Here is a 26,346-nt window from a genome sequence, read left to right as displayed (position 1 = left end):
CCTGCAAAAGACAAATGTTGAGCTTTCCAGCTCGTTAGTTTAGATTTGATGTTCTCCATGATGTGCTTGAAGTCTTTTCTTCTATGACTTCTACCTGTAATAGGCACTCCTAAATACACCCCCAATTCCCTGGCTTCCTTGTATTCAGACATGCTAAGGAGCTCTCATCTCACATTAATAGGAGTATTGCTCGAGAAAAGAACTCTGGTCTTCTTATTGCTCACTCGTTGGCCCGACATATTGCAAAACTTATCAAGGATGTTTTTCACATAAGCCATTTGCTTAGTAGTAGCTTTACTAAAGAGCAATAAATCATTTGCGAACATAAGGTGAGATATACTTAAACATCTCCTACCAACTTTGATTCACATCCACTTACCATTCTCTGTTGCCTCCAAGATCAAGTGAGACAATTTCTCCATTCAGAGGACAAATAAGTATGGTGAAATAGGATCTCCCTAACAAATACCTCTAACAAGTAGTTAATTTCCTTATCATTCCATCTAATGGACATGGTTACATATGAAATTGCAGCCATAACCACTTGTATGAACTTTAGTAGGAAAATTAACTTCTACAAGAACTTTATGCACATACTGCCAACTCAAGTTATCATATGCCTTAGCCACATCTAATTTTATCACATAATAATTTGTGGTTTCTTTATATAATGAAGGATAGTATGCTAGCCAAATACACATAATTTAAGTGTTGTGAACTTAAGTTTTTTTTTTTCAATTAATACAAAAACACATAATTTTTTTAAAATGTGAGATTAAAGAGCTTTTTCAAATTCATAACTACAAATACAACATTTATTACAAGAGTTTTTAAAATATAAACTTCAAAATACAGTCATTTATTGCAAAAGAGACATTGGACAGAACCCAATATAAGGCTTACGTTTCTCCATCCCAAATGTTAGGAATGAAAGAAAATGGCCCATTGTTAACACGAATCTGTTTGATTTTATCAATCTTTTCATGGTCATCTCTTGTAAGTGACCAATCAAATATCTCCAAGTTTTGCTTCATTCTATCCTTGTTATAGCTCTTCACAGCCATACTCACCCCTTGCTCATACAACCATCTAAGACATACCTGAGCAACAGTTTTTCCATGTTTTTCAGCAATTTCCTTGAGTATTTCACTGTCCATAACTTCATTAGAGCCCCAACTGGCCCCTTTGGCTCCTAAAGGAGAGAATGCAGTTATAATTATACCCTTTGCTTCACAGTATTCTTTTAGCTTCTTCTGATGCCAAACAGGATTCATCTCCACCTATATTTCACATCAACTTTGTATATTGTATCATAAAATATATTACCAAAGAAGAAAATAATTAAGAAGTTCATTTGCTTACTTGATTGACGGAAGGCGGAATGGTAGCAAAAGAGAGTAGATCATCAAGTTTCTTGCAAGAGAAGTTGCTGACTCCTATAGATTTCGTTAGGCCTAGTTTCTGGCATTCTTCCATTGCTATCCACACCCCTTTTAAGTCAAGTGTGGTTATTAACTCTTCACCATATGGCAATTCCCAATTTCCAGGTTTCACACTCACTGGCCAATGGATCAAATAAAGATCCAAATATTCTAATTTCAGCGTCCTACAGTATAGCATCAATACTCTAGGGTTTAAAACATGGCCGCAATCATACTGATTACAGTCGTCTGTGTGAAATAATAGCATTTTATTTATTAACATAAAAATATTGATACCGTTTTGTTGTGGCCGTTTTCGCGTTCATGGAGGATTTATTAAAAATAAGACTAATGATTTTAACTTGAAGAAGGATAGAATTTTGCTTACTGAAGTGATTTCCGAAGGGCCGGAAGAACAAGATTGGGAAAATTATCTGTCAACCAGAGTTTGGAGGTGATGAAGAGTTCATCTCTGGATTGAATAAGACCAAGTTGAAGTGCTTCTTGTATGGCTTCTCCTAAAGCCTGTTCAGAACCATAGATTGACGCTGTGTCAAAGTGTCTGTAACCCGATTTGATAGCTTCGATTACAGCTGTTTTTGTGAGTTCTCCATCGTTATTGGTTACAGCTGCAGTACCAAATCCTATGAATGGTATATTGCGTTGGTTGGAGGATGATTTCAACACAAGGTGAGGGATTTTGGAAGAAGACATGGTGATGATGATCGAAGCTAATGGTGTGTTTGGTTCTCTCTCTTTATATAAAAGCAAGAAAATGATAAGGCTTGGAGGTATAGAATGGCCGCAAACTAAGGCATTTAGTATGGCCCACCTAGTTTTGGTCAACCGTAGTTTTGCCATGGCAAGGTTATCATAGAATTATAGATTTTTTTAATTTTATTAAATGTAATTAAACTTTTAAATTCTGTAACAACATTATGGAATTGTTGTTTTAATTAATATTATTAAATGCATTTTTTTCTTTTAATATCATAACCAATAATACCAAATTCATTAACCTTGTATCTAGGGGTGGGAATAGGCTGGGCCGAACTACGCTTTGCCAAGCCTGAGCCTGGCCTACTAAAAAATTCAAAGCCTAAGCCTGGTCTGTAGCCTATCGTAGGCTTATTTTTTTGGCCTGAGCCTGGCCTTTTAGAAGGCCTGATTGGCCTGTTAGCCTACTTAAAAGCCTATTTCATTTGAACATTTGTAAATAAGTCATTCAACTCAACTTTATATAGACTAACAAATTAAAAGATCAGAACTTTATATAGACTAACAAATTAAAAGACCAGTTAGATTAAATGTTTGTTTGCATTGAATTATTTGAGTTTACCTAATAGTATAAATTTTGTGATACTATTTGTTTGAAAAAACTTATGGAAGTAACTTATGACATTGTTCATAAGATTTTTTTCATCTTGTTTTCATAATTTCTTTAAGATAACTAATATTTATTTTTATGGGTTTGTCTAACATGTGCAATATTGCACATGTTAAGGCAACTAAAAGTAGTAACTTTTTATTAAAACACATTAATTATTTATTAAAAAAATTATATATTTAATATACAATACATAAATTCCAAGACAAACTTACCATTTTAAATTTCTTAACATGTGCAAATTTGCATAGGATAGAAAAACCCTATTTTTATATTTTAATTCAAAATACAAAATACAAAATACAATATAATATTAATAAAATTATTCAAATTTATTTAAATAGGCCGGCCTCATAGGCTTAAAAAGCTTTTTATATGGCCTGTGGCTTAGCCTTTTTAGTTAAATAGGCTTATAAAAAAGCCTAGGTCTTTTCTATTTATGTAAAAAGTCTGGTCTGACCTTAGCCTATGTAGGATGGGCCGTAGGCCCCTGTTAGTCGGCCTGGCCTATTCCCACCCCTACTTGTATCTATGTCTTTGTTATGCGTCTCTTTCCATGGAGAAAAAAGATATACATTTGTTAAATTATTTCCCACTCTTTGAACATTCTTTTGAATTCATATATTTTTATATTATAAATATCTATTATATAAGTCATGTAGATGACCTCAAAAATCTCTTCATTGATTTCTTAAATATTCCATTTTCTTAATTTATTTTTATTGCTTTTTTCTAATGACCAAAAACGGTTCACGATTTCACAAGTGTTTCTACGGTTTCTTCACAAATTGTTTAAATCATAGTTTTATAAGAAGATGTGACGACCTTGTGATTTTAATTGAATTTTTATTTTTGTAAAATACATACGAAAATATGTTTGGGTTAGAAGGGTGTTACAATTAGCACTTCAAAGAGTATACTTTTATCCTTGAATCTTTTGTCATTGTTGAAACTTCATAGAATCATTGCCAAAGGCCATAACACTGCCTTCATCTTCTTCTTACAGCAACCTTGGAAGAATAGATCACTTGGAAGATGTTTATGTTTCCTTATTTTAGCTCGTAACAACTTCCAATATAATAGTGTGAGTATACATCCATCTTTACTTAGGATCAATCCAGAACAACTTTTAAGACATGGTGTCAAAAGCAAACTGCACACACCTCAAAATGTTGTCTGTTCAATCCTAGATGAATCAAATATTAGAGAATATCTTAAATTCAATTAGGTTTGAAGAAATACTAGAAAAGTTTTGCTTTGAATTAATCTATGTAATTCATTTCAATGAATAATCAGACATTAGTAGATCAATGTAATTTCATTGAAATTCATTGAATTGCATAAGCTTCCAATAGATTATAAAAACTCGTCTAGGATCGAAGAAACCATATCCTCAACTTTTGGAGTCGTAAGACTTTGATCAAAACCAGCCTTTGATACCAATTATAGGTAAGAATATGGACATAAAAAGGTATAGAAGGGTGGGGAGGTTGAATAGACAATTTTTCCTTTGAGAATTACAAAAATATTTTAAGTCCCATGTACGAAATCAAAGATTTTACGAAGCACGGAAGCAAAACACAAAAACAAGGAAGCTTGGAAGAATCTCAATGAAATAATCCATATGAAATAATACATGATATGCACTTATGCATTTGATTGCTTCAAAAGCAAGTCAATCACAAGACTACTCAAGTAGCTTCAAATAAAGCTATTTCGAAACACTTAACATATATGTTCTAACCAGACACAATCAAACTCATGATACTTCAATAAAATTAATACACCACAGACCTAAGCTTGTACGTTAAATCTCTATAAGCATAGTCTAACTTATGTGGCATAAAATCAATGCAAAGATGCAATAGTGCAATAGCCTAATGATGAATACTAGAAAATTAAAAAAGTAAGGGAAAAAGAAAAGATACATAAAGATATACAGTGGTTCAGCTGTCATCCTCGTATTGTCTATTCCACTCTTAAATATTGTTGAAAACTATTGGAAAATAATCACGATCTTCCATTATTTTGATAAGTTTGAGTACAAGCATTTTTGTTACAATGAACTATCAAATGATAATTCCTTCTGTTGATGCAGATGCTCAACTGTTAACAAAATACAAGATAAATAAAAAACCTTGATCCAAAAACCTCGTTATCCATAATAATTCTGCTTCAAGTATTTGTATGTGGCAATCCACCTGATCCCACGGATCTCTTGTCTGGGTGATTTTCATAGTCAAGCTTTGATTGGACAACTCCCAACTATGTATGCGAGTAACTTTCTCCAACACCACCAAAGGTGGAAAATTTCCATCTCCGCCTTACAGACAATTGATACTAGATCTCGCCAAAGTCTTCTTTGGAGTATAATGGAAACTCTATTCTTGATGAATAGCAACAAACACCAACGAAATTCAAAAATTGATACATGCATTTGTTACAAACAACAAACTTCACACAAAAATATGATATTCCAGTAATTAGAAATGCCAAAATAGGAATCAAGATCGATATTATACCCTAACGTACCACTATAGTCTCCCTCTACACTCAATCTTTGAAGATGAAGGTCCTTAAAAATGGAATAAGACGAAGGATGAAGATGATGAACAATGCCATAATATCTCACAAACAATCTACAAACACACGGTGTTAGTCAAGTGTTTTAGATGAAGGCGAATGAAGAACACACAATGTTCTCTCAAATTTTTAGATGAATGGGTCTTGACTTTGATTGTTATCAAGAAATTAATTAATCATGAACAACACATCAAGATTAATCAACTCCCCCTTTTGAATTCACTCAAACTCAACAATAAATTGCACAAGAACAAGATGCAACAAAAAGGAGAATGAATTTGACATGAATTCATAATCAAGAAGTTGTTTTTGTAAAGAAGAGAAAGAATCATGGTGATAGAGATAAACACACTAAGAATAGAAGACAATATTACTTTGTCTCTATGGGTTTTTCCATAGGTTTCATCCACTTGTTACTTTCATCAAAGAAAAAACTATTTAAATCAAGGATGAAAAATAGTCTTGAAGCTTTGATTCAAATCAAGTGAAAACTGTGATTCATATCAATTTGGGCAGAGCCAAAATAAAGCTTCAGGATTTCAATTGTTTCAAATCAATTTTTGTACTTGATTCGAATCACATGAGATTATGATTCAAATCATGTTTATTTTCTTATTCGAATCAAATTGACTAGTGTCAAATCTCATTTTCCACACAGCTTATGATTCGAATCATGTATTACACTTGATTCGAATCCAATGACTGAAAAATAGATGTTAGTGCTTTAACTTGAGATTCAAGCTACACATGATGAGATGACAAAGTAGCAATTATCTAGGCTCAAAAAGACAAACTACCAAGGATCAAATACCTTTAATAATTGAGTAAGGAGGGTTCTTAATGGTACAACAACAATAGCCAAAGCGATTACAAATGACGTACGAAATGAATAAAGTACAAGCACACGACAATACAAATTATAAATACACAATTATTAAAAATATCTTTATCAAATTGACAAAAACATCAAAACGCATAAGCGATACCATACGATACTGTGAGTGCACTTTCATTTATAACTACAATGATTTGAACCAATTTTTCTTACTCATAGTTGCTGTTTGCTAATATTTTATAACATTTATTACTCATTGTTGCTGTCTGCTAATATTTGGGAATGAATTCTTCCTGCAACTGGACCAATATTCAGCAACCAGCTTAGAGAATGAAGAGTTGGTTTCCATTAGCTTTGAAGGCTCGTCATATTCCATCAGTTTCCCTTTAATAATAACCACCAAAAAATTATGAAGCAAAAGATAGTACTAAAAATACATAAGCAATAGCATGTATAATAAGGTAATAACATACCATAAGATAAAACCATAACCATGTCACTGTCTATTACAGTTGGAACTCTGTGAGCCACAGTTATGACTGTGCATTCTTCAAATTCTTGTCTGATTATTCTTTGTAAAATAGCATCAGTAGCAGAGTCAATGGAGGCAGTAGCTTCATCCAGAACAAGAATTCTGTTTCTCTTAAGTAGAACTCTTCCAAGACAAAACAATTGGCGTTGTCCTAAGCTCCAATTTCCACCTTCATCACTCACTGCAAAACACTTCAAAATTAGGATTCCATGATTTGTATATTCACAAAACCATGTATAGAGACTCACCAGAAGAGTCCAGGAGACTTGGTAGCTTGCTGATTGTTTCCTTAAGCTGACATTTCTCAATAGCCTAAATATACAAATCAAATATAAATTTATTGAATAGTTCATGTAAAATTCAACTACACTTAATAACTACGTCTTTTTTCTAGCATGTATGTAACTAGTTTATTCACCTTCCAGATATCATCATCTGTGTACAGGCCTAGAGGGTCCAGGTTTGTCCTAATGCTGCCCTTGAAAAGAGTTGGTTCTTGAGGGATTATGCTTAGCTTCATTCTCAAATCCTTCAACCCCATTGAGCAAATGTTTATCCCATCTATGAGAATATCACCTCCCGATGGCTCAACTAAGCGAAACAAAGCGCTAATCAGTGTACTTTTTCCACTTCCAGTCCTTCCAACAACTCCTACCCTACTCCCTTCTTTAAATGTACAAGTGATTCCCTTAAGAACTAATGGAGCACTAGGACGATATTTAATCTGGAACCAATGTAAAATGTAGGCATCAGAGCAGAAATTTTCTGTTCACTTCAGAAATATAAAGATGAAAACTGAAAGTAAAGGTAGAAATAAAGTGTGATACGAGAATCAGCCAATAATATATAGTTTTCTCCATATTTCAAGTGGATATCAAAGATTCAGGGTTGGAATGCCTGCTTCTCAGTACAGGTCAATTTTGCGAAGATGAGTTAGGCCGTAAAAAAAATCTAAAACATTTATCCAACTTTACCTCCAAGCCTTGAAGATCAATCTTTCCCTTGGAAGGCCACGAAGATGGCGGCCGGTTATTATCCACAATGGCAGGAGGCTCAACTGGTATATGAATGAATTGTTTGATTCTTTCAACAGATATAATATAGTTTGATAAGTTGGAAAACCATCTACTCCAAAATATTTGGGCTATTGTCAAGGTAAAAGCATAAGAAAGAGACAGCCCCACAAGACCTGCACATAACAGAAAAGTTGTTTAGAATTATTAGCTTGAACAAAATTGATCACGGTAATTGTTAATTGACCTATTATGTTATAGGTTTTAAATATATTTACTCTTTGCGAACATATTACTTTTTACTCTTTGTCCTTGTAATACATAGAAGTAGACTCTTTAACTGTACTCCCTCAAATATGACCTATATAAGGACTAAAATGAATTGCAAGGTCAATTTCAATTTTTGCAAGGACTAAAACTAAACAACATGAACCAAAAACAAAATTTGATATACTTGTAAGGATGAAAAGTATATTTAAGCATATATTATATTACTACCTGGGGATACATATCCATGAGGAAGTAGAATAAGCAACAAAGATGCAGTGATGACAGTCAAATTTTGAAGTGCTTCAATCCTTAAAACTACCCATTCCATTGCCGCATTGGAATGAAAGAACAACGAAGCATCTGTGTCTACAAGTGTTAAGTAGTTTTTGAAAAATGTGTCTACCATGTTGAATGCTCTTACAGTAACCACTCCAAGTGATGTCTCAGATGCAAAATTCATGACTGGAGCTTTGGTTGTTCCATTGATCCGTATTAGTTCCCTTGCAGTAGCTTGATAATAGTGCTTTAACGGAAAGAAAAAAAAAATTAGGAGTTACTAGCTCAATGATAACCTTGGACAGAGAATAAGGAATCAAGAAAAACTAGAAAGTGGATAAACCTGAATGTATATTGATGCAACCATTGCAGGAACTGCAACAACGAGAACTTGCCATGTGACTGAAACCATTATACAAATTATCACCAAAATTTCAAGTGCTACACTTGCTACAATGGTGATGGAATAAGGTATATCAAAGTCCAAAATACTTAAATCTGATGAAGCCTGCACAAGAGAGAAAAAAATGTTGGACTAAATTAAATATGAGGGGTTACGGAATTGTAATGAATGGAAAAAATCTTACTCTAGTTAAAATCCTTCCTACAGGAGTTGAATCAAAGAAAAGCATTGGAGCATTAAAGATAGCTGTAGTGAATCTTGAGAAGAAAGCAGTAGAAGCTTTTAATCCAAGAAGTGCAGTCAAGTAAGACCTTACATATATAAAAGCAGCACTAGCAAAAGAAACTATTGTATAAACTCCAATCAAGGTGGCATTAGTTACTTTTGGAATTTCGATTGCTATAGCAAGCCAAAAGGTTGATACAGTTTGAAAAGCCATGAAAGCAGATTGTGCTAACAGGATGAAACACAACAGGAACGTCCCTTTAGAATAATTAATGTAGTCCCAGAATGGCTTGCATCCAACATTACCAATCACTTTTTCTTCCTCTTGTGTAAGTTGTGTACCAATTGGATCCTTGATACTAGAAATCTCTCCCTCACTTTGATTCTTAGTAAGATAAAAACCATGAGAGTTTTGAGGATTAGACAAAACTTGGTTTTCAGAACCTCTTTTATGTTCATTATCTTGATTCAACTCAGTAATTGTGTCTTTATGAGCACTCACAAGTAGTTCAAAGGCTGTTCCTGCGGTTAGGAGACTCTCATAACTACCTGATTGAATAATTTTTCCACCCTCCATTACCTAGAATTTGAATTCATCATGATAGTATCAACTTCTGAGTGAAATACATATGTTCAATTGTAATATAATAACCATCTAAATGAAATACTTTACCAAGATAGTATCAACTTCTGAGAGAAACTCCATTTGATGAGTAACTAGAATGACAGTTTTCTCTCTTAAAGCAGTCATGATACAGTCCTGCGATGTTGTAAACACAGTACATTTGCCACACCAAAATGAGGACAGTAGTTTTTTTGTAACTAGCAGAACCTGTTTATCCGCTTTTATGTATAGATCAACAATTTAACATGATAAAAGGGATGCTTACGTTGAATAGTATTGCAGCTGTGTGGGCATCAACTGCACTGAAAGGATCATCAAGGAGATATATATCAGCGTCGTTGTAGAGTGCTCTAGCTAGTTGAATCCTTTGTTTTTGTCCTCCACTCAAGTTTATCCCTCTCTGACCAATTTCTGTAAGATCACCATGGCTAAAATCATTGATATCCTTATCTAAAGCACAAGCTTTAATTGCTTTCTCGTATCTTGTTCTGTCCATTGGCTTGCCAAAGAGTATATTATCTTGAACGGTTCCACTCTGTATCCATGAAGATTGGGAAACATAGGCAAAAGTGCCACCTACATTAACCTGTTTTCCATTATATGAAATATCATAAGAGGAAAAAGTGTAAGATTCTAATATTATGCTTATTCATATGAATTTGTCATGATAAAATTTAAATGTGAAAATATTCAAGTCAAATCTAAATGGGTTATAATAGAAACTTACAGTTCCTGATATCTTAGGAATCTCTCCAAGTATTGCATACAAAAGTGATGATTTCCCAGCTCCAACTGGTCCACAAACTGCAATTTTATGTCTCGGTTTGATTTCTAAATTCACATCTGCCAAAGTTGGAGACACAGATTCATGATCCCAAATGAAGTTGCCATCTTGAATTTCCACAGCATTAACCGAACATTCCTTGAATTTTCTTTCACTATCATCATTTTTTAGTTCTTCATCGAGCAAAAAGTTATTAAGACGATCGAAGGAAACCTTAACTTGAATCATAATGGATAGAGCCTCTGGGACCATTCTAACAGGCTCTGACATGTTCCTCAATGTTGCAAGAATGGTAAAAATAGTTTCAGCATTCAATGGTGCACTCTTGGTAACTGCACATCCAATAAAAACAACAGCAGAAATAACTGTAGGAGACATCCAATAAAGAAATGAACCAGAAGCTTTCAACATCTGCGCCTTAGACAACCATACGAACTCTTTATCGCGTAACGACTGGACTAAATTCTTGAATTTTTCTTCCCATGATTGTAACTTAATGATCTTCATACTATTTAGAATCTCTGAAGTCGATCGAAGACGCTCGTCCTGTGCAATCATAAACTGTGACTGGCAATTTTGTAGGATTCTAGCAAATGGTACATTAAGAAATCCACATATAAGAATAGGGACCAAACCGGGAAGAGCACCAATACCAACAACACCATAAAGGACACCAATGGAAAGAACAAGTTGTAATGCAGAAGTCCATGTCATGTGAAACCACCATGGAAATTCTCCCATTCTATACGCATCAACAGCAATGTAGTTCACAATTTCTCCAGCCGAGTGCCGTGTCCTTGCCGAGCTAGAAAGCTTTAGCTGCTTTTGATAAACTGCTACCATCAGAGCTGATCTCATTTTCAACCCTGATCTCCTTGAGTTAAAAAACCAATGTCTTTGAGACAAAGACTCAAACACTTTGGTGACAATCAAAACACCAACTATGGAAAGACCTTGTCTAAGATCTGGCTCAGCTCTACTTGAGTAGTTAACAAAAGCATAGAGTATTAGAGGTGAAACTGCAACAGAAACAGTTCTGATTAATCCATAAAATGCTATTAATATGTTTTCTGTTAAGTAAGTTCTAACTATAGACCAAAGAACCAAACTCTTTGTATTATTCTTTGGTCTCTCTCTAACAAGTGATTCCCAGGCATGGACAAATTTTTGATAGGCTGTGTTTGCTTCATCTTCAGATACAAGGGAAGGGATTTGTTCAAGGTCTAGTGGCTTTGAGTAACCTAAAATGAGTAAAGAATTCATCCAAGAGAAAACCAACTTGCTAAGAAAAGTAGCATGACTAAGTCCTATTTGTTTAGTTTCAAATTTTTGAGCTAACAGTGGCTCAGATAAACCTTCTTGGACACCATGAGTTCCGAAATAACCAAGATTTTTAAAGGCACAATATAGAAGAAGGAAATGTACAAGCCACTGTAAAATATCAAATGTTTCAATTGCATGATTTCGGAATAGAATTTCAATATTGAAAGATGAAACCAATACACAAGAAAATAGCCACCATATAGAGTTTAATATTCTTATCCATTTGACTCTCTGAACAATCAAAGAAATAGCAAAAGAAATCCAAATGATTCCTCTGATAAAGCAAGTTAACCATTTCAATTGATCAGATTGAGCTATAATATTCGAGAATCCAATAGTGAAAAATGCAATACTAATAATAGCACAACAGATTGAGGTAATAGGGAAAATCCAGGATTTCCTATGGCTTTGATTTGATGAAGTTTTTGTGATGAAAGTGATAAGCAAAGATGTGAAGTACACACAGAGAATGAGTATGTTGATTGTGTCAATTAAGGTCCTTTGAAAGCATAAAGAAGTGAAATCAAAATTGTTGAGACAAATCCATGAAATTTCACCTGCATATATATAATCCAAGAATGAAAAATGTTATAAGTGCATAAACAAGAAATCATTATTTATGTATAAATGAAGTCGTGATAGTTGTGACGTGATATACATAAATGAAATGGTGGAAAAAAAAGCATGAAACTATTTCTGGAACGATAAAACTAAAACGGTAGTTGTGAGTGAAAGTTACCAATGGAGTTGGAAAAGGAAGCCATTTTTGGAGCTTGAGTTTGAGTGGTTTGTTCTCCTCAACTCAGCAGCAGAACAGACTCGTAATATGTATTAGTACAAAAGAGTTGTGAAGCACGTGCTCTTCACAATTCAATACAATTTTAATAGTTTTTTTTCTTCTAATAATAGTATTTAGAAGGGAGAAGCAGTATGATGTCAACGTTACAAAAATATTATAGTAAAATTGTGAATTGTGTGCTCTTATAAATATGAGGAGTGCTATGCTTACACCAATTTTCTTACACCTATACTTACACTCTATAAAATACTATAATACATGTGCTTAATTGTATTGAAAAAAAGTGGGAAAAAATAATTAAAGCAAATAAAAAAACCAAATCGTATTAGATACGGTGTAGTTGTCAAACTTTGATGTACAAATATCATTCTTGTATAAATATAGTTAATCCACGTCTCCGTATTGACCTGAAGAACCACGGTGTTATGTCATAGGAGACAAGGGTTCTTTAATGCATTGAATCAAAGGTGTTGTTAGGATTCAACAAATGGAAATGGTTGATATTTTTGTGAATAAAAATGTGTTGTTTTGGAACATTTAGGCTATGTTTGCAAGTTTGGAGGACAGAGAAAAGTTTCCGAAAATGAAAATTTAAAAAAAAAATAGAAAAATATTTGATAATTTTTGAAAAAATATTTTTGTTTAGAATGATAAAAGAGTCATTATCATTACTAAATTGTTAATTTTCAAAATAGTATAACAACCTAAATGATATTTTGAAAATTTATGTAAGTCCTCCAAAACTCTCCTTCAATATAATGTTTGAGACTTTGAGTTCTCCAATTTTATGGGGTTTTTAGTGAATAAAATCAAACCCTCCAAAACCTCCTGCCCAAGATCTTTTTATTCTTTTCACCTAATTCTTCCTATTTTCTAAGTCCCCTTTCCTTCCCCTCCAAAGTCCCAAACAAAATCTTCCTGGTGTTTAAGGACTAACTAGGAATGGCAATTTGGCCATATCGTATGGGTATTTGCAAAAAATGCTTATAATGAGTTGGGTAAAAATCCACAAAATAGATATGGAGGACACGCGTAATTACCCATTAAAATAAACGGGTATAAGTGCATGCGTGAATATCTTACTATCCACCCGTCTCATACCCGCACTACATATTTATATAATATCATTTATTTTATTATATAAAAATGCACGTTTATCAATTTAAAAATATATCTTTTTATTAAACTATTTCACATTAGTAAAAATGTTTTTCTTCAATCATTTGTTAAAAAATATCTTTATTAAACTACTTCAATCATTTGTGTTTGTTTTTTTCTTCAAAATTGCTCTCGTGACATAAAGTGTTTTTGCTTTAATCAATTCAGTAGTGTACGTTTCGCAAAATTGATTGGAGGTTTTTTTCTATGTGTTGTAAAGAGAAAATGAGAAGCAAGAAATAGGTAAGAGAGAGAGTATACATAGGTGAGAGAGAGTATAGAAAGAGAGAAAGAGAGGACGAATGTAATATTTGATAGAAGTAATGATTTAAAAATAAGATTGATGATTAAATTGGGGAGGGTATTAAATTAATAGTTTATTGGTAGAATTATTAAATAATTAGTTGAATCACATAACTAAACCGAATTAAATTGAATAATTCAGTTGAATAATTCAATTTTTATAAAATATCATGACACCTATAAAATCTTAAAATATCATAATTTCATAAGATAGTTCTTTAAATTCAAATTCGAAAAATAATCATCACACGTAACAACATAATAAAATAGTATAAAATACAAATTTAAATAAATTTTGAACAAAAATTAAATTGTAACTTAAACTAAACTGAATAACAAAGTAAGTTATCTAATAAATTTTAGTCTAAAGAGGAAAACTTGTTTCAAATAAATTTTGTACAAAGTCTATTTATACTTTAATTTTATTTTTTTTTAAAATTATCAAAATAACATCGTTTTGTCTGGAAAAAATTAATAAGTATTTAAATTGTTGACTTTTCAAAATTATCAGTTCTCTTATTTTTACCACTTTTAATCGGTTCTGACTGATTCACATCAATTCAATAAATTATCCAATCTAATAATTAGACCAAATCAATGACCTCTTCAATTTTCAATTCCATCAATTTAATTACTCTCTTTAGTTCAATTTTAAAACACTAGATAAAAGAGAAATAAAAGAGAAATATGAGAGAGTAATTTAATTAATTTCAAATGAAAAAAATATCTTTAATTAAAATATATTAAGATATTATATTACTTAAAACATATTTTCTTTAACACTATTTTAATTTATTGAAACAATTAATATTAATTTAATAAACAGCTTAAATTTTATTTTAGATCAATATTTATTTTAATTTGACTCTTATAAGTAATTTTTCTATTAATTAATTAAATTTATTAGTTTAATAGTACTTAAACTTAGCCCGATTAGGCGATTACTTTGGACAAAATAATAATGGCTCAATTCTTTTATACTGAAAGTAGTTTATTTGATTTTTCATTTTAAGTTAATTAAAAATATATAAAATATGAATTTAATTTTTATATACGGTTAGTTAATCATAACTCTTAGGGTCCGTTTGGTTGGGAGTAGATGGAGGGGAGGGGAGGAGAGGGGAGGGCATATTTATAAAAATATGTGTTTGGTTCATTTTTTATAAGAGGAGGGAAGGGAGGGGAGGGGAGCAAAATCCCTCCTAGACTCACTTTTTGCTCCCCTCCAAATTAGAGGGATTTGGAGGGGAGGGAAGATTTAGTAATTATAATTTTATTATTTTCCCTATTTTAACCTCAATCATTTTTTTAATTCCAAGATTGTCCTTATTGAATTATTAAAGACTAGATTTTTTCTCTGTATTATTTCACGTTTATTTTTTTCTATTGTATAGTTGCTATTTGTGCGTTGTTTCTCTTAGGTGAGTTTGTTTCCTTTTTATTTTGTTGAAGTTCCCTTTTTGATATTATTATTTTTTTATAATAATAACATACTTATACTTATATCGGTTCTTATATATGATAGTAATAAGGCTTTTTTTATTATACTATTAATAAAAATAATAATAATAATAATAATAATAAATATAATATATTTATGTTATAAATAAAAAATTTAACTCTAATATTATTTGTTTAATTTTTTTAATATTCTAACCTTATTTTATTTATTTTTAATTATAGAAATTATTTTATTGGGTTAGATGAATCATAAGATCAGATAATGGTTTAATTTGCGTTGAAGATATATAGTTCAACTAATGTGTGTTGTTGTTTACAATTATATTATGGTTTATGAATGAACAAGTTTTTATTTGGTGAAATTTACACAATACTATTGTTATTTAGAATTATTTTTACTAAACAAAAATAATAATATTTATAAGGATAAAAAGGTAAATTGATTTTAAAATTCCTTCCCTCCCCTTGTGAACCAAACATACTTGTTGTTAAAAATCCCTCCCTCCCCTCCCCTTCTCTTCTTTGAATCAAACATATATTTTGTTAAATTCTCTCCCTTCCCTTCACCTCCATTCCCCTCCCCTCGATTAAATTTTCTCCCCTCCTCTCCCCTCCGTTGAACCAAACAAATCCTTAGATGTGATGTTTATTTAACTTTTATTTGAAATTGACATTAATGATTAGGAAAGTTCTATCAAGTTCTTCGTTTAAAGAAAATATCCCTCCTATTGAACATTCAATCCTATCTATTAGTCAAACAGCATTTCAAACAATACACAGCTTGATGAATCAACTTCTAAAATTTTGAATACTCAATATAACACCAATCTACAATAGAAAAGTAACCATTATGCCAATTTCATGTGCAAGATGAAGACTCGGATTCCGGTAGAGAATACAAACTTTGATAATTCTGATTGTGATATAGAGAGCGAAGATGAGGCTTTGGTGGAAAGACCACCTATAAGGTACTCTCTTCTTCTACTAAAATATAAGAGAAAAAATATTTTTTTTTTAAATATAAAAGAAAAAAAACCATCTTTTATATTTTCAAGATAAAATTAAATATAAATTGCATTTAGTTTACGTTTTGTCATCTTTTCTATAACCAACAATCAATCATATTTGTTTTTACATCTTTCTATGCACTTTATTTCATTAAACCAACAAATTAAATAATTATGTTTATACTTTTCTTAATAATTGTGTTTTTTGTTTTTTCTCTTATATTTTGGGACGGATGAAATATGTCATTTGTATGTTTTAAAATTCAAATTTATAGCAAAGTTATTGTAAATTTTATACAATAACTTATTGCATGGTCATGTCTGAACATTGTATGTTTAACATATTATGTTACAACAAAATTTTATGATATTAGATCCTCTTTAGGAATGTAAATATTGACATGCTTGCATATGGTATAAGAATGTAAGACTAAATTCAGGAATACGACTTTGCCCAAATTTCAATGATGTTATCATGGATGAAAGGTTAAACTACTAATGATCGATGACCCACCTCTCATTCTTTGAGAGCTTCTATTTGATCATACAAATAGATGATGGAAAGAATTATCAAGCAAAGGGAGGTGCTCCCCCGACTCTAAGACTTCATGGACAGACTTGCCATAGAATAGGGACGATGCTACCAAAGATAGGGCAACCACCAAAATATGCATAGTTGTATATTTTCGACACTGACAATGGAATAGATAGTCGCAGAGAATCTTTCAGATCCTTACTATAACAACCGTCATTTTACAAGATGCACAATATTAAACTGCAATACATGATTTTTTTTCTTATTGATTCATATATAGGGACAATAAACATATTGACAGGGCTATTGTAACAAATATGAGGTTAATGTTAGATCAACATAATCTTGATGCAAAATCTTTCAGGATGTCATGTGATATGTTAAAACATTAATAGGTATAGAATTTGAAACTAAGACTAATATCTAAGTGTAAATCTGATGGTCGAGTTTACAATAAGCCCACAATATCTGAAGTCGTTGTCCTAATTGTTGGAGATATTGATTCTATTACAAAAAGATATATAACAATGCAAGAAACGTGGTGGTAAATTGCAAAGAATGGATGAATTTCATTCAAGCTACCTTGCTTTTCAATATCCATTACTATTCACATATGGTGAAGATGGTTACCGAGTTAATATTTTGCATGCTTATGAAGGGAAGGTTGTTATGACAAAAAGAAACCGTCAAACTATTGTGGAATGGCTTTCATTTATATTGCAACAAAGGAAATGCGAGGTAAAACAATTCTTTCTTCAAAAATAATGTTTCATCAATTTTTGGTTGATGGCTACACTATGATGGAAAATGTGCGGTTGAATTGGCTAAGAAAGAATCAATCCAAATTGAGAGTCGGTAAATACCATAAACTTCAAGAAAATACCGACAACCCAAGTCAACACACAAATACAAAGAATTGAAAAAGAGTTATGTTGCCTTCCATATTGTTGGAAGCAAAAGATATATAGATAAATTTTATTTTGATGGTATGGCTATTTTAAGTGTGGTTGGGTTCCCTAATTTGTTTTTGACCTTCACATGTAATCCTAATTTGCCTGAAATAACAAGAGAGTTAGCAAAAGACAACTTAAAATCTCATGATCGACCTGATATCATATCAAGGGTGTTCAAAATTAAATTGGACAAATTGATGGTTGATATCACACGGCGACATATTCTCGAAAAGGTCTTAGCAAGTGAGTTTTTAATGCAGTATATTTGAATATTTAAGCTTCATTTATTTGCATCCATAATACAGAGCATTATAAATGTTTTACTACATGCTCATATTCTAATTTTCTTGCACCCTCAAAGTAAATATCCAAACCCTTCTGATATTGACAGAATCATCTCATGTGAAATTCCTAACCCCGAACTACATCCAAGACTTTACGATTTAGCCAAGAAACATATGATGCATGGCCCTTGTGGATTGTCAAGATTATCATTACCATGCATGAAAAACAGAAAGTGTTCCAAATTTCTCCCCAAAAATTCAATGAAACAACTATTGTTGACCAAGATAGTTATACTATATATAGAAGAAGGTTAAACACGCACACAGTTGTGAATAATGGAATTACTCTTGACAACAGACATGTGGTGCCTTGCAACATGACATGGGAGCAAGACATACGAAAGGCTTTTAACTTTCCGCAGTCGCACCAAACTCTATCTAGTTCGACGCGATAGTACCCCCTTGACCTACCCTCATTATGATTCATTGTATCCTGTACACTAAACCAACCTTTAATATGGTCAAACACTATAACACCATGTGTGTTAGCTTTGGCAGTTTCCTCTTAAATAAATTTCATAAAGCTTTCAATAAACAATTGCCCCGATTGTAACATTGACTGCCACTTTGAACCCCTGATATCAAACAGTGACTCCAACCTAAAATATGTTGCTCTAACCAATGTAGTTATCGGTTGGTTTTTGATGCCTTTGAAGATATAGTTCATTGATTCCACTAGATTGGTTATCGTGTGCCCCATCGTTAACCATTGTCAAATGCCCGGATCCACTTCTTCATTGGAATGTTATCAATCCACCTTAATGCATCCGCATTTGTCAACCGGATCTTTTTGCAGTAGTGCTGGAATGATGGCTCTATTAAGGCATATGCCACATTAATCACCTTTTTTTGAAGCGTCTTGTCTTTTATCTCCCTCATGAAGTTTTGAGCGATATGTCTAATGCAATAGACATGCGTTGAAGGGGGTTCTTGCCAATCGTTATCAGGGTTATTGTAAGTACTCTTAATAGAAGGATGTCTGTCCGAAATCAAACAGAGGTTGGGTTGGGGAGCAATGTGTAAGCGTAGGTTCTTGAGAAAGAAACTCCAGCCACCAACCGTCTCACTTTCAACCAGAGTGAAGACAATTGGAAAAATATTATTGTTGTCATCTTGTGCCACTTCCATAATTAATGTTCAATTATACTTCCCGTACAAAATGAGAAAAAGAAAAAAAAAACAAATAAAAAAACGAGTTTAATTTTATATATATATATATATATATATATATATATATATATATATATATATATATATATATATATATATATATATATATATATATATATATATATAGTTGTGTAAACATCTATAAATATTATGTAACATTGTGTTTTTGAGGTCTAAAGTTGCACTATAAGTATTTAACATCACAAATCAATAGCTAAAAATGTGATAAAATATTAAAATATCGAGCTTGATTGACCAATATATTACTACCATACACCTTAAACATGTTTTCTGCGAATGAGAATTTTAATTGGTTAACTAAATTCGTGAACAAATCGTCAGAGAAATTCTCATGAGCTATGTTATTGTTTTATTTGTAAACTCTTAGATGATTGATGGACAATATAGACAGAGAATTAACACATAAATATTATAGTAAAATGCTTCACCTCACAAAATTTTTTAATAATAATTATTTAATATAATTTAGTTTATATAAACATTATTTATAAAAATCATTTTTGTAAAAAACCAAAACAAACGGGCCTAATAAAAAAGAATTTACTCGGACTTTAAATAAGACCAGGTAGTAGATGATAAAAGCAGTCTCTTTAAATTAATCATATCTGAAAAGCGAATACCAAATTTAAAAAGAAAAAGAGAAAGTCAAGACAGCAATAAATAAGAAAGGCCAATCACCCACTGTAAAAAGCTTCTAACTAACAACAACCCTACTGCAAAATGATCGATGATAAATTAATGTCAATAATGTGTCAGTATTCTTCCAATCCACCGCAGCTGCCGCTGGAAAATTGAAAAGCGACCGAGTGTAGGTCATATTATTAAACATCATTAAATTCTTTATTTCTATTTATTGTCTTTAAATATTTAACTAAACATTTTCCGGTCATAGTAGCTTATGTTCTAAAAGAATATGTTAACCAATTTAAAAATAAATAGAATTTCTAGGTTAAAAAAATGTTGCTTAAGAATTTTTAAAATTAATTGTACGAATTTTTAAATAACATTTGTACATTAAATTTAGAAACATAATTGACATTTAAAAAGTAAACAATACATAACCACAGAAACAGCAAGTCAAGTTTTTTTTTAATCTTTTATTATTGATTTTCTACTATTTGCACATATTAAAAATAACTAGTAATTTTTTTATAAAATTAGTTAATATTTTACTTATTTATTATCTTAGTATTTAAAATAAATGTGTATTAATATTATTAATAACATAATAATTGATATTAAAATAAAAATGATGATAAGTACATAAGAATGAAAAAGTAACAATAATTTTGCATCATAATGAAATGAAACCGGACAAATATGACTCAAGAGTGAAAAACATGTGCTCGGATCTCTATATATCGATTTATAAGAAAAAGTTAATAATTCATGTTTAATAAAAAATAAAAATAAAAATAACTAGTAATTTTGTTTTATAAAATTAGTTAATATTTTATTTATGTTATGAAACTGAATAAAATAATATAAGAGAGAAAGAGAAGAAGAAAATATATTCTATTATTCATATTCGGGTTAAATATGTTTTTAGTCCCTATAAATATGATAACTTTCAATTTTAGTCCCTACAAAATTTTTAATATTTTTCGTCTCTATTTTTTGTCCCTCCCATTAGATTCCACTAACGGAGACTTATGTGGCACGCCACGTGTCATGCCACATCAGCTAAAGTTAACAATAAACAAAAAGAGACATATTGCGGGGGGGTTAAACCCCCTTTAAATAACTTAAAAAACAATAAATTTCCACAAACAATTAATTAAATTGTGTCTAATTGCTGCTGAAATTCTGAAACAAAAAGGTGTCTATGATCCTAAAAAGCTCTTTGGTGTTAGCACACTTGATGATGTTGTAAGGGCAAACACTTTTGAAACTCAGAAGAAGAATATGAGGCTGATTGATGTAGATGTTCCTATTGTTGGGGGCCATGCTGGGATTACTATTCTTCCTCTATTGTCAAAGACAAAACCCTCGGCGAGTTTGTGTTTTAATCTTTTACATCTAAGCATTCCTTCTTCTTTGTTTTGTTTGTAATCTGGAATAAATTCAAAAACAGTAGAAGTTGCATTAGCAGTAACTTCTCAAAGCTATTTTTACATACATAAGATGCTAAGATGCTGATATGTGGCAAAAGGAAAATCATTAAAATTAACAGTGGTGCTACTAGCAGTAAAAAAGACGCATGTGATAATCTTGTTAATGATGCAAACAAGATGCTCCAAAGCCAGAAAAATCAACAGACTTGTGTGTTTGATGATAATCCACTTAACAAGATCATAAAGCATCAATTCCACCGAAAAAGTAAGACCATGTGATTCTAATCATGCAGCTGTTCCTATTAAAAAGAGGAGATTGACTGCTTGTGTCAAGGCAGAGAAAAACCGCATCATTGAAAATTTGGATTCTTAAATAAAATAAAACTCAAAGCAGTTTTTTTTAATTTGCATAAGTTATTGACTCAACTATATGTTGCCATATTAGTGAATCATTAGTTGAGTCGCACGAACTTGTTCTTACTACGAATGTTATTATCGCAAACTAGATTTTTCTGAACACAAAGACCTTAATAGAAATAATGGTTATGGTTTGAGATTATTGAATAACTTAACTGAAACATAAATGTGAATGAATAATTGATTTATGGTTTGAAAGAAACAAATAAATGAACAGAAATACAGTCCAAGTTAGTGCAAATTTTGAATAACATTGAAGATGCAACTGTTCTATTACAATTTCTTAGAGTTTCAAAATGAACGATGCAATTAACATCCCAACGATTTGTTACAAAAAGAAGGTAGAACCCATAATTAGATCTCTAAAGATATGAATTAATATATATATATTGACTAGTTTGTATATTATATCACGAGGAAAAATTTTACTACCCCTACATTTGTCTTCATACCTCTACATTTTACCAAAAATATCACTTTTACCCTTGTGTATTTTTAACTAATCATTTTATTTTTTTAACTTTTATTTTACATATCGGAAGACTTTGCAAAAGAGTTCCGGTATGTATTTTTTTTAGATTTTTCAAGTTTTATTTTGCGTTCCGGAAGACTTTGCAAAAGAGTTCCGGAAGTCATTTTTAACTTTTATTTTGCATACCGGAAGACTTTGCAAAAGAGTTCCGGTATGCATTTTTTTATAGATTTTTCAAGTTTTATTTTATGTTCCGGAAGACTTTTGAAAAGAGTTCCGGTAGTCATTTTTAACTTTTATTTTGTATGCCGGAAGACTTTGCAAAAGAGTTCCGGTATGCATTTTTTTTAGATTTTCAAGTTTTATTTTGTGTTCCGGAAGACTTTGCAAAAGAGTTCCGGTATGTATTTTTAACTTTTATTTTACATACCGGAAGACTTTGCAAAAGCATTCCGGTTTGTATGTGTAGGGCTGCAATTTTATGAATTTTTTTTTTATAAATTTTAAAAAATAAAATAATAAAGTGGTTAAAAATATTAAAGGGTAAAAATGGTATTTTTAAAAAATTGTAGGGGTATAATGCTAATTGTAGGGGTATAAAGTAAATTTTTCTTATATCACCACTGGATGAATTAAACTAGTTTGCATATACCACTGAATGAATTAAACTTGTTACTTATTTTTATATGTGTTGTTTGGAGATCTGACTCTATAAAAGCTTTATATACATAGGATATACCTAAAAAAGGAAACAAAATAATATGTAAGAATTATAACAGATAACTCTTAGCCTTCAATAGTCATGTTCATAAATAGTATAAAAGAAATCAACAAAATTAAGTATAAATACAATATCATCATGGTTAGGAAATTGGTTATTTAATATTCAGGAAGGATGGTAACAAATATTTTTTTACCAATTATTTGATTAATTACTTGTGAAAAATTATTGTTTTTTAATTATTTAAAGGGGGTTTAAAACCCCCGCAATATGTCTCTTTTTTATTAGTATTTACTTTAATTGGCGTGGCGTGACACATGGCGTGCCACGTAAGTCCCCGTTAGTGGAATCTAACTGGAGGAACCAAAAATAGGAACGCAAAATATTGCGAGGACCATTATTTGAAGAAAAATTTTGTAGGGACCAAAACCGAAAAATCGTTATATTTATAGGGACGTCAAACATATTTAACCCTTCATATTCTAAGTGTAAGAGATTCTGATACAATACGAGTTCTATTTATAGGACATATGTACTAATTGAAAAATTAACCTAAAATCTCCTAATTGATGGACATCCATAATCATACCATTTATAACACTCTCTCTTGGATATCCATAAAGAATATACCTCGTTAAAATTTTACTAGAAAAAATCCAATGGAAAAAATTCTAGTGAAGAAAAAAAGTACGACATTCTTTGTGAAGGAACGACCTCATTACTAATCAATACAAATTATTACAAATAAGAAAGAAAATTATAGAGAGACGATAATCCATTATTCATAATAGTTCTTCTCGGATGTTTGTTCAGGACATGCCTTGTTAAAATCTTACAAGAAAAAATTCAGTGGGAAAAAATCTAGTGAAGGAAAAATAGTAAATATCCTTTTAAGTAAAATTCATTTCTCCCCCTCAGCTAAACGATCATTTCTTCGATGATGAAGACCAATTTTTTGCACTAAAAAGGTCTATAAGATGAACAACTTTGTTGGAGCTTAAATCACCACTTTACCGAAGACCATGAGTGAAAAAGAACTTTGGAGAATGTGTTTTGTTCAATGTCATTTAATGTAACCATCTTTCAGTTGAGCAATGCATGCATTATTATCTTCATATGTGGGTTTTTAGAAGTCAAATCACAAGTCTTTTGTGTGTGTTGAATTTGGTATCTCAATCAAGCGCATTCTCGATTTTCCTCATGTAGTGCTAAAAAGTTCTTCATAGTCAATGAAGTTGTTGTTGTGATTTGTTTCACAGGTCTCCATGTAATAGTTGTACCATTATGAGAATTTGACAAGTGACTTATTTCTGTATAATTTGTTAATTATAATTTGGACATTTTGGAATAAAACAAACTCATTTCCATTTATCTTTAAGATATCAAAGTATATGTTGGACTTCGTTCCAATGTCTTTGTGTAGGTGAAGAACAATATCTTGCTAGTAGAGTTATAGAAATTAACATAGCATGGTGTGCATAGTTAGCAAGATATATTAGTGCTTTAATTACACTAGGATATGATACTTCAGGACCAATTGATTTTTCATCCTCTTCTCGAGGTTTAAAAGAATCGTTTGTACATCTCATTATCCAACATCATAGAGGTAAACAACATATGAGATTTGTCCATATAGGAACATTTTAACATTTTGGCTATATATGAGATTTACTCATATAGAAACGTTTTAACATTTTGTCTATATTACCTTCTTGGTATATAAAAGTTCTATTGTCTACATGTTCATCTAGTAAATAATTTTTATTTCCTAAGTCCTCCATCTCAAATAATTTCTTTAAATAATTTATAGCTTTTTGAAATCTCTTCAAGAGTTTCAATAATTTTATGTCATCTACATAGACAACTATTATAGAAAATTATTAGGTCTTTTCATAAAAATACAAGGACTTATGAACTTATTTGTATATCTCTCTCTTGACAAATATTTATTGAGACAATTATATCACTTGTGTCCATATTGTTTTAGCCCATAGATATACTTGTTCAATTTTATATCCTTATCAAGTGAATCATACAAATAAAATATTACAACATCCATCATGTTCAAATCAAGCTCTTCATGAGCTACAAGACTAATTAATTATTGAAAATTACTTGAATCCACTACAGGTGGATATGTTTCATCAAACTCGATCTTAAGTCTTTGTGAAAATCATTGAGAATCAAATCAAGTTTTATATCATTTTTATTTTTCTATCCTTCAGGGATGCTTTATATGTTCTTCAAGTTTTGTTATCCTTTAGGAATGCTTTATATGTTCTTCAGGAACAATATAAAAAATTAAATATTTTTTGATCCTTTAAGGATGCTACATATGTTCTTCTGGAACAATGTAAAAAAACTAAATATTTTTTCGATCCTTTAAGGATGCTACATATGTTCTTCATGAACTATATAAGAAATTCAATATATTTCAATTCTGTAGAGATGCTTTTTTTTTTTCTGAATCAAAAAAATATTGGATTAATTCAAAAAACAGTACAAAGCACGGTGATCACTAAGGATCCAACCTACTACCAAGCATTTACAATAAAAGATGAGCTATGTAATCTCTATCTTTCCTAGTATACCACCCCCTTATGTATGATGGTGTCTTTGATTCTATTTACAATAGTATTGCTATCAAAAATTTGTCCAAAGCAAGTAGTGTTCCTATGCTGCCATCATCCATAGATTGTTTCAGCAAGGGCTAGTTTCATGATACCACATTTCTTGCCTTTGCCACTGCAATATCTTGTAAGCCAAGCCTTCTCAATAAGCCATTGTTGTGGAAATCTCTCAACTTGCAGCCACTGTAGGATGGAATTCCAGATACTCTGCATAGTGGTGCATTCAAAGAACAAGTGCTCAATTGTTTCCTCTTGCAAGCAAAAACAGCATTCTGTAGAGATGCTTTATATGTTCTTCAGAAACAATATAAGGAATTCAATATTTTTCTATCCTTTAGGGATGTTTCATATGTTTTTCAAGAACTATATAAGAAATTAAATATATTTAAATTCTTTACAGATGTTTTATATGTTCTTCAGGAACAATATAAGAAATTCAATATTTTTTATCCTCTAGGGATGCTTCATATGTTCTTCAAGAACAATATAAATTATTATTTTCCTCTCTTTCAGAGATTCTTGGTAATTTCTTCAAGAACTATATATTAAACTATTGTTTTGCTATCTTTCAGGGATGTTAGGTAATTTCTTCAATAAACTATTGTTTTGCTATGCTTCAAGGAT

At 31.2% G+C, this 26,346-nt stretch overlaps 2 protein-coding genes across 2 annotated transcripts; both read right to left on the bottom strand.

The window, feature by feature from the left end:
- Positions 1-770: 770 nt before the first annotated feature.
- LOC131595576 (NAD(P)H-dependent 6'-deoxychalcone synthase-like) lies at positions 771-2,204 on the bottom strand. The gene is made up of 3 exons (XM_058867957.1): positions 1,810-2,204; positions 1,363-1,606; positions 771-1,280 (listed from the first exon to the last, which is right to left on the bottom strand). The coding sequence occupies exons 1-3, from the start codon at positions 2,133-2,135 to the stop codon at positions 900-902; spliced, it is 951 nt and encodes a 316-aa protein (XP_058723940.1). The 5' UTR covers positions 2,136-2,204; the 3' UTR covers positions 771-899.
- A 3,970-nt stretch (positions 2,205-6,174) lies between these two features.
- On the bottom strand, positions 6,175-12,547 carry LOC131595575 (ABC transporter C family member 8-like). Its single transcript, XM_058867956.1, has 12 exons — positions 12,417-12,547; positions 10,298-12,234; positions 9,836-10,156; positions 9,619-9,705; positions 8,905-9,525; positions 8,661-8,825; positions 8,270-8,564; positions 7,733-7,947; positions 7,177-7,482; positions 7,007-7,070; positions 6,700-6,939; positions 6,175-6,610 (listed from the first exon to the last, which is right to left on the bottom strand). The coding sequence occupies exons 1-12, from the start codon at positions 12,439-12,441 to the stop codon at positions 6,480-6,482; spliced, it is 4,407 nt and encodes a 1,468-aa protein (XP_058723939.1). The 5' UTR covers positions 12,442-12,547; the 3' UTR covers positions 6,175-6,479.
- Between the last annotated feature and the right edge of the window lie 13,799 nt (positions 12,548-26,346).

Source organism: Vicia villosa, linkage group LG4 (genome assembly GCF_029867415.1).
Source record: "Vicia villosa cultivar HV-30 ecotype Madison, WI linkage group LG4, Vvil1.0, whole genome shotgun sequence".
Classification (NCBI taxonomy): Eukaryota; Viridiplantae; Streptophyta; class Magnoliopsida; order Fabales; family Fabaceae; genus Vicia; species Vicia villosa.
This window is presented reverse-complemented; position numbering and strand designations above follow the sequence as displayed.